The sequence below is a fragment of the Gobio gobio genome (genome assembly GCF_949357685.1).
Source record: "Gobio gobio genome assembly, chromosome: 13".
Lineage (NCBI taxonomy): Eukaryota > Metazoa > Chordata > Actinopteri > Cypriniformes > Gobionidae > Gobio > Gobio gobio.
In genome coordinates this window covers 19714008-19724190 of record NC_137106.1, presented here as the reverse complement: position 1 = coordinate 19724190, position 10183 = coordinate 19714008, and the positions used below count along the sequence as shown (strand labels likewise).

Sequence of the window (10183 nt, the reverse complement as noted above, 5' to 3'; positions counted from 1 at the left end):
ATATTTTGAAGAATGTCGGTAACCATTGACTTCCGTAGGGGAAGAAAATCTACTATGCAAGTCAATGGCTATTATCAGCTGTCTGGTTACCAACATTTATTAAAATATCTTCTTTTGTGTTCAACAGAAGAAAGTAACTCACGAGGAACAACATGAGGGTGAGTATATGATGACAGTTTTCATTTTGGGGTGAACTATCCCTTTAGAAGCCAAAGAGTGGAATTGAACTGTTAATTCTGGCAACATGTAAAAAACCTAATAGTATTATTTATTATGGATTGAAATAGTTGTTTATTTGCAATGTCAAATATTAAAATATTAAATATAAAATAAAATAGGCCTACTATAAAAACGTTAATTTAAAAGAACTGAAATATAATGACGATTTGGTCTATTTCTTAGAAGGATAAACTCTTTCTTTTCTTATTTATTTAATTAATTAATTTTTATTTATTTTTTGACCGTATGATATCCAAACACAAGCATGCCAAACAAGAACTTTTTTAGCTTTTCATTTTGCAGCCCAAAAGCCTTCTGAAACTGCTTAAAGACACGTCAAGAACATCTTGGCGCTTCTTTTAACTTATATATATATATATATATATATATATATATATATATATATATTATGTTTTTTTTTTTTTTTTTGAGTTCCAGGTGTAGAGGCAATAACAGTACAAACAGGTTAAGCAAATCCCATGGTCTCCCCTGGTTACTGATACTTTGGTTCCCTCACTTGGTAGACTTATGCAATGCAAAAATGCCATAAACATGGAACATTACTTAGAGTGTTATGTGTGACATATTTATGCTTTATATTTTTCTAATCCATCTCAAAAGAAGATAAACATTTTTTTTTTTTTGAACCCTGAATCACAGCAAAACAAGACAGAATCCATATTAAAAAATATATGTAATTACATAAAACCAACGGCTAATTAATATTAAAGGTGATAATGAAGGGATTATTTTTCCAAGATTATAAGCAAATGGCTCTTAATTACAGGTGCTCTCTCACACACACACACACACACACACACACACACACACACACACACACTTTACGCAGCCTTTGACGCAGCAGTGACAGAAATAACCCCTCATTAGCAGTTAATCATGTTAACCTGACTGAGTGTGCAGTGATGGAAAGCTAACTCAATTTTGCAACAAGAGATTGATTTCTTACAATTAAATGAACAGGTGCGACGCATGTAGAGTTTCAAAATTAAGAGTTTGAAACAATCTCTCAAGTTTAGTTCAAACAGACTTCGCTAAATAACCATATTTTCCTTCTTTACAAATGAGATGTGAAGATTTCAGTGACTGCACATTTTTTAATTCAAGTGTATGAGAACTTTGGGTAGAAAGTTCAGCCTCCAAATAAAGCTTATCTTTAAGGTAAAACTTTCTAGCCAACAGATAGGCTACACAAAATATAAGACCATAAAAGGTAAAAGGCTCTGCAGCGATTCAAAAGCTTTTTTTATGTTTTTGAAAGAAGTTTCTTATGCTCACCAAGGCTGCATTTATTTGATTAAAAATACAATAATATTGAGAAATATTATAATTTAAAATATTTTCTAGAATATGATATTTCAAGAATTATTAATTTATTCCTGTGATGGCAAAGCTGAATTTTCAACTGCAGTCTTCAGTGTCACATCCTTCAGAAATCATTCTGTGCTGATTTTTGGTGCTCAAGAAAAATTTCTTATTTACCACACCACACCATAGATGATAGAAATTCATAAGTGTTGGTTTAGAGTCCTGCATTAGCATAATTAGGCCAGATGAAAACCACTAAAGGGTTACTATGAATCACAATCATCAGTCCAGTTCAGTGCAGATTCCTAATGAACCCCAACATCTGATGAAATATGCAGCACCAATAAAAGTTTGGACACATTTTACTTAATTTAGGTTTCTCGTGATCTTATAAACCTTTACATCCCCTCTATACTTAAATGTAAATAAAATACAATACAAAATTCTACATTAAAATGCGTGACTAATAATGCTTCCAAAAATTGCAAAGAAAAACACACGTTACCACATAAAGCAGCTGAAAATATACAGCACACTTTTGTATACAAGCACGTTCAATTAATGACAAGAATCATAAAATACATTTAGCTTGGAGCTCTGAATGGTATCGGAGTGAGTGCAGGTTACTGCCTTAAGTATTCTCATGTGAGCAGCACAAAACAAGCCAGAGCTTATTTAGCCAAACTAACTTAGGTCACCCGCACCAATACGGAGTCAGACTCTCAAGTTGAAATTATGGCAAAAGGTAGTAAAACAGCTTTATATTGCCATTAACATTAAACTACAACTACGTAGGTCTGCAATTTTGCCTTACGAATGCTCAAAGGTTTATATGTGAAAATAAAACTAAAACATTTAGGCTTAACGTTACCTGAGTTTATGAAATACGTGGGATCATTACATGTGCTCTTCCTTCAGAGACAGGCATGTTTGACAGTGGCACCTTGTCTGACGACATCCACACAAAGATGTCTAAATGTCTGTTTAATATTGTTGAAGCAGAATAAAAGACCTCTGCCTGACTGTATGACTATACAGGTAAGCTTTCAACGGGCCTTCAAACAGGCTGAAGTGTGATACAACAGCGTCATCTTTCGGCTGGAGCTACACACAGTCCGGTAAAGGATGAAATATATTGTCTATAACAGTAAAATATTCTGAGCGTATCATTTACTGCGAAGACCCTCGATCAACATCACAGGTGTAGCCTAGTTTTTGTTTAAACTTGCCACTATTCTCTGCAGTGCGATATTAAATAAACCACCGTGATTATAGCGTAATGCAAACGGGTCCTTCCTGTATAATTAACCATAAACATTGTGTGTGTAGAGGAAATATGGGTGCGATCTATTTTTTCAGCGTTAAGGTTAAAAATTATAAAAACGATGCCCTATCCATGATAGATTGACTATTTGATAGAAAATTAAAATAACTTCTGAATTCACATTCAGAAATTGATTGTCCATTACTGCTTTACCCATGGGTAAAAGATTACATCAATGTAACAGCTAGGCTTCTTCAAAGCTACACCATGTAATTTTAGGTTTAAAAAACCCCCACAAAACTCAACTGTATTCATCTAGCGGAAGAATATTGGCTGTGCTTCGGCTCTGCGTGACCGCGGATGAATATGATTATTCTGCCCTGCAGGATACTCCCTAGTACTATGTGTAATATAACAAGTTTAGATGGAGAGGATCTCAAGCTGACTAGAAGAGGTTACTGAAGCTATACCCACTAATAGACACTTTATTTAGCTGCCAAAACCAGCAGACTTCCTTGAAAATAAATTCCAGCACAGCGCTACAACAACCCATATCTCACAATAGATGTTTTACAAAGAACTCCGTTAGAGTGCTACATATGGCAATTTATCTGTTTAATAAAATACATTACTCACCTGTTGATGAATAAAAACGTCATCTCCGCGTCACCTTAACACCATTGAAAAAATCCATCAGTTCTCACCATCTCCGGAAAAAAGATTCTTGATTCTTGTTTTATTACGATCTCTGTCAAAGTAGGAGCAACTTTTCTGGATATGACGAGACACGCACAGGTGAGCGACGTACGTACGCAATTTTCCAAGAAAACCATCCCGCCAGTTCTAAAATATAAACGCTTATAATAGGCTTAACATAGAGAATAATGGCAACTCATTTTTGGGGGAAGTATTTTTGACGATATATTGTGAACAAAAAAAGTTACATAGTGTACCTTTAAAAATACTTTTAAATATTCACCTAAACTCACTAAATTTAGTGAGGAGTTAGCTTCTATAAGATATTTAATGTACACATTACATGTAGCAGGCAGCACAAAACAACACAGGACAAACTTTTATGACAGATGCTTTTGGGGGGAGGGGGGGTTGCTTGTTTTTATTAGTTCTGCATCCACAACTCTGATAAAGCTCTGATAAAGACAAGTAAACTGGCTGGTTGTCTATTTTGTCAAGAATTACAGAGGCTCTCACCACAAACAGCATCTTTCTTGAATAAGGCTGGAGACAGAAAGGTCTCTTAAAACAACCACAATGTTGAAATAGTATCTATATTAATACACCCAAAGCAAAACTCTAGTGTTCATGGAAGGAATTCCTGCCACAACTCATAAGATAAGCAAATGTCCATAAATGTAATCCACTTCCTGCTGCAAGTGGGACATAAAATTCACCTTTAATCTGCTTGTTATCATGGAAGCAGTGCTTTCCATCAATGCCTTTTCAGTCCTTGTGGTATGATAAACAACTCACTGTAACTCTCAAGTCTCCTGAATGATTATGGAAATGCTGGTTTACGGTCCTTCTTCAAGCTAGTCATCAGTCTTGGCCTCCATCTCCTCTGCATCATCATCTCCGTCCACCTCAGCGTTCTCTCTCTCCAGCCGCTCTAACTGCCGAGCCAGTTCTGTCTCATCTGTGTCCGTTACAACTTTTGGCTGAGGGAATATTGAAAAGACAAATGCTGCATTCAAGACAATAAGATTTACAGCAGCATACTAAACTATCTTCAGTTAGCAAAGCCTCCGTGCCAGAAAAATGGGAAAACGTGACTCACCTCCATTTGAATGTTGAAGACGCCTCTCTTCTCTTCGATCTTCTCTTTAATGACAGCCATGGCTTGATTGAGCACTGAAAGGCCCTCTGTGCGCTCCAGTGTGGTAGTGGTCATAACGTAACGTGGAGGGGCAATCAAGTTGATCTGCAACAAAAGCAATGTATAATAATGAGTCTGGTTGACTAAAAAAAATAATAAAGATTTGCATGTAATAACTCTAAAATAAAGTAAAAAAGTACATCTTTCCTCACATCTTAGGGTGCTTTCACACTAGCAGTTTTGGTGCGCACCCGAGTTCGATTGACGTCAGAGTTCGGTACTATTGGATGATGTGAACGCGGTCTTCCGAACTCAGGTGCGCACCCGCGAACCGTACCAGAGTCCACTTAAAAAGGGTGGTCTGGGGTACGGTTCATATGAACTCCGGGACGGTTCGCTGCTGATGTGAACGCAATCATACTAAATCGCGGATGTGAACCGCTATTAATGACGTATGATTTGATAAAAATGTGTGTTTGTTTCACTCATTTTCCTGACGAGCGTGACTGACATACTGCAAGCAGAGAGCTTAGATCTCATTTCTGCAAAGTGCCATTACGTACTGAAGCTTTAGAAACAAAACCAACGGTTAAAAAACAAAAACATAAAAGTGAGGTGAGCAACGCTATGCATTTCGCCACCTTCACGCTCGCTGTCGTTACTAAGCACCCAGGTAAACAGCTGCTGCTTTGATGACGCAAACGCACCCCGGTTCGGACCGACATAATATAATATGAACACAGTCCAGCGGGGGCAGGAGGAGGGGGGAGCAATCGAACTCTGGTTCGGTCCAGGCAATCAAACCAAGTGTGAAAGCACCCTTAAAGACATGTGAGCAAAATCTCATGAATTCTTAATAAATATAATTTGTTTTTTCTTTAAAAATAAGAAATATTTGCAAATATTTTGTGGAATCTGTTTTATTACACTTACGGCATGTATATGCTATAAGTGTAATAAAACAAATTCCCCAAAATATTATTAAGAATGAATCTAAATTAATTATAATCTCTAATAATATAACATAATAAATAATTACCAATTTTAATTACTTTTACTTATTAAATAAACAAATAATTATTTAATAAATATTACATTTTGAGAGTCGCATCACAACCTGAACTAACGTTGCCTTCAACAATTTGTCAATCATCTCTATGATAACGTTTCTGCAAGTTGGTTGCATGACTGATTTGGTGAAACATGCTTTAAATGATTAATACCATTTTAATAATACTGCTTGACTTTTTTTTAAAGAAATAATAATAAAATATTATGCCAAACTAAAGATTTTACTAATTTTTTAATTTTATCAATTCTTTATATTATCAGGGCAGTTTTATCACATTTTTTGTTACACACCACCCTAAATTAAGAACATATTCATCATAAACAATGTGTATTCAAGTCACTGTATGTATGAATTACATTTTGAATGCATTTTTGAATGAATGAATATATCTGTTTTTACCTTGATTGGCATGCACTCTGTTGAACACGTCAGTCCAGCCCTCAAAGCTTCTTTCACAGCATCTATGCCCTCATAGCCATAGCAGGCCACCTCAATGTCCGCTCTTATTTTGACAGCCTGCGGAGTGAGTCGTCTATTGATGTTATCAATCAGGACGGCCCTTTCCTCCTCTGTCAACTCCAGACAATCTAAAATAGATGGGTCCCTACACAGAAAAAGAAACCACATCTTTACACAGACTTTGTGAAGTAAAAACATTCCTTCAGAAACAAGGTCATTTCATAACCAATGGCTGATAGATGCATGCATACTTACGACACAGCCTGCTTAAAGATGTCATAGGCACCGTATCCAGGCCGCTTGTACTTCTCGTCGAACACCCAAGCGGTTCGCTGGTACAGACTCTCGAGTTGCTCATCTTTGGTATACTCTAGGACTTCAGCTACATGCCTCAAAATGCTGTAGACCTATAGCAAACATATACAGCAAATATGAAAACATCATCTCAAGTGATCAGCTGGTCAAGGTAAGTCAGCTTTGATTATGTAGCGCTTTTATAAAATACAGATTGTTTCAAAACAGCTTCATAGTAATAAACAGGAAAATAACAATCAATGATGCAAACTTAAAATATAACAAATTCTGCTGAATTACAGAAGACAATAGCGTCATTATTCAGTTCAAGTCAGTGTTTATTTTCAATTCAGTTCGATAACTGTGTGAAGTTAATAAATTATGAAACCAGTTCAATTCAGCTATAAACAGCTCTACAGAAGACAGTAGTGTTATTATGTAGCTCCAAGTCAATTCAGTTCAATAACAGTGCAGATGTTGCAAAATTGGTCAGTTATGAAACAAAGTCGATTCTGTTACAACGCAGCTCTGCAGAAAACGGTGTCATTATCCAGCTCAATATCAATAATTTACTGAATATTAAAAGTCTTTTAAACCTGGTCATGGTGTATTCACCATTAAACAGACAAGGTATACTCACAGTTTTAGATTTTGTGAACTTGTCTTCGCATTTAATGGCCTCTTCAGGTGACACTCTTCTTTTGGATAAATCAATGTAGCCTGTGGAAATTTGGATATCACAGGTAAAAACATGGAAGAATGGATGAGAAAAAAGCAAGAATTTTACATTTCAAACACGGTTCCCACCTTTCTCCTTATCCACACGAATAACCACCACACATTCATTGCGTCCGATCCGGATGAGTTTGTTGATGGATCTGATTCGTCTTCTGGAGAGTTCGCTGAGCAGGATCATACCCTCGATGTTGTTGTACTCCAGCAGACTCACATAGGCGCCCATCTCTGCTATTGATCTGACATTGACCATCACCACATCTTCCACCTCTGGAAACCTGTGCTGGTAGAATCTACAGCTGAGTCCTGGCATCTTGAACCTGGAGGATGGAAAAGGTCTAGTGTGAGAATGCTGTCTATGTAGAAAGCTCACTAGGGTTTGAGACACAGCCAGATGATGCGAGAAAAGTTCTCAGTTAAACAGCTTTTTTTACATGGATAACTTCAAATTGTGAAGTCTGGAGGCATAACAAACTGCCCAACATTATTTTAAACATACGGCAAACTATAAAAAATATAACCGATAGACTAACGTTAACTGATATGACAACAATTTAGCACAAACACTCCTTTCTGCCACAACAACCATAATCTCTTTTACTTACCGATATACAGGATAAACTTGTACTGGAATTTAGTCAACGTCCTTTATTTGAATATGAAAATCCAAGTGCATATAAACAAGATGAGAAGTAAGGGAAACTGAACAGCGGGATTTGTGCTAACTGTTACCTATTTCATCAGCATGTTGAAAAGCAGGCGGAAAAGGAAGTCATTTTTTTTGTTTGTTCGTGGCTTGTTAAGTAGCTCTGTGCCGCCATCCAGTGATTCGGAGGCGCACTTGCGGAAGATTCGGTGATTTTGTTCTTTACAATTCCCACAGAAAATATTTACACTATGTACCTGTAAACATAACTCATTATGTCACACAATGGTACTTATACTTAATATTTCAATATTTATTTTGCGAGTGGTTTATTATGGGTGATATTCAGGTCACATGTTTGGATTTTGAAGTTTCTTTATCAATGCCTGGGCTCAGAAATGCACTTAAGAATAGTCTTAAACTTTGACTTAAGTGTCAACAAATTATTAGTAAAAAAAAAAAAAAAAGCAGGACTTGTCTAATTCAATTCAATTCATTTCACATTTATTTGTATAGCGCTTTTCACAATACACATCGTTTCAAAGCAGCTTCACAGAAAATGCATGCGTCTACATTACAAAAAAAGTCATTTGTCCACGTTATGCATTTCAGAAATCCACACATACAAAGCACACAGATTAGCTAACAATGTATTATTAATCAATATAATAATTAAATTAAGGCACAGAAATAATTTAAATAAGAATAGGATATTTAGAATAGCAGAGGGCCTAACACAGATCCTTGCGGCACTCCATAATTTACCAACGTTATCTTAGATTTTTCCCTAAATAGACAAATTGGTAACGTTCTGATAGATACGATCTAAACCACTTTAATGCCTGTCCCTGAATAGCTACCAGTGTAATTTTGTAGACGATCTAAGTATTTTTATGATCTATGGTGTCGAATGCGATACAGCCTTGGTCACCAGCTAAAAATAAGTCATTTTACTTTTTAAAATTTTTAAAAATTTTAAAAATTTTAACATTTTAAAAATAGCGATTTTAACGAGCACAGTTTCTGTCCTATGATGGGGTCTGAATCCAGACTGAAATTTTTCATAGATATCGTTTTCTTGTAAGAGCACAATTGAGCAGACACAATTTTTTCTAGTATGAAGATTTGAAATGGGTCTGTAATTTGCTAATTCATTTGGATCTAGTTATGGTTTCTTAATGAGAGGTTTAATAACTGCCATCTTGAACAGTCTTGGGACATGACCTAGAGTTAAAGATGAGCTAAGAGTAGGAGACTTTTATAAAGAAGCTAAAAGCAACTTTCAGTAAAGTCTAAGACTGACTGAGGTGCACTTAAGTGTGGCAAACTAAGGACTACAATGATGTCAACACAAAATGGCCACCCTCAACCTCTGAATCAGGCAATAGTGAGGCTGCAAGGGTGAAGTCACAGCAGCATGACACCGATAATTGTATGTAATTATAGTACAATCATTGAATTAAGACACCGAAAGTTTAATATTTCAATTTATTTGAAAAAAATTGCATTGTGCAAAATGATCATGAATTAGTGTTGATGCTGTGGGATCCTTTTTATATATGTCTATCAACGACTCCAACAACTCCAGGGAAGCCCGAAATCCCCATAAAAGTCTTGCTTTTGCCGCATGGTTTGAATGTTAGTTGGGAAGTCAATGAACTGCCCATGCAGTAGTGGCAAAAAGTGATCTTCACCCTTTATTCAAATATTGTTAATTTGTTACAGATTTTGTAAGAATGTTGAGTAGCTGTGATTAGAATCAATTAGGTTTTTTTTGTGCTGACAATTTTCCAGGCTATCATACAAATAAATTATGAACACATGCAAAAACAAGAGAGGGCCAGTGAAATATTAATAACCGATTATGTTGCTGTCAATGTTATCTTTTTTTTCCCTGTAAGCTTTTTTGTTTTTGTAAACTGTATGCTTACCCACTGTCCAAGTCATCACCGGTGCACTGCTGCACTTTTCCTGTTGCCAAAATATGTAATTATGACTTTTATTTCTGCAGTTAAAAGAGAAGTTATTAAATTTCATACTAGGTCGGTTGACTCATCATTTAACTCCAATACATTATATTTTCGTTGGAAAGTGTGCGTCTCCTCCTCTCTGCTGCCATCTTGTCACTCTTAACTAGGTTAGGATACCTCTCCAGCTCTCCTAAATAGTTTAGGACTAGTCTTAACACTTAGGTTATGAATCACACTTATTCTTAAGTCTAGGAATAAGAGTAAAATGACATCAGAATTTTGACACACTTAAGACTAAAAATTTACTCTGAGCGGCTTTATACATATGTCCCCAGATTTTTTATTAAAATTTCAAGAGTTTGAA

At 35.9% G+C, this 10183-nt stretch overlaps 1 protein-coding gene across 1 annotated transcript; it reads right to left on the bottom strand.

The window, feature by feature from the left end:
- Positions 1-3520: 3520 nt before the first annotated feature.
- On the bottom strand, positions 3521-7990 carry eif2s1a (eukaryotic translation initiation factor 2, subunit 1 alpha a). Its single transcript, XM_079832604.1, has 7 exons — positions 7809-7990; positions 7276-7523; positions 7109-7188; positions 6430-6581; positions 6115-6319; positions 4605-4748; positions 3521-4485 (listed from the first exon to the last, which is right to left on the bottom strand). Exons 2-7 carry the CDS (start codon positions 7514-7516, stop codon positions 4360-4362), a joined length of 948 nt encoding a protein of 315 aa, XP_079688730.1. The 5' UTR covers positions 7517-7523; positions 7809-7990; the 3' UTR covers positions 3521-4359.
- Between the last annotated feature and the right edge of the window lie 2193 nt (positions 7991-10183).

Bases quoted from the DNA above. Each gene is read 5' to 3' on its own strand.
- eif2s1a (XM_079832604.1), bottom strand. From the start codon at position 7,516: ATGCCAGGACTCAGCTGTAGATTCTACCAGCACAGGTTTCCAGAGGTG. The intron at 6,582-7,108 runs GTGAGTATACCT...TGTTTGCTATAG, and splicing joins AGTTCACAAAATCTAAAACT to GTCTACAGCATTTTGAGGCA. The intron at 4,749-6,114 runs GTAAAAACAGAT...CTTTTGTTGCAG, and splicing joins CAGAGTGCATGCCAATCAAG to ATCAACTTGATTGCCCCTCC.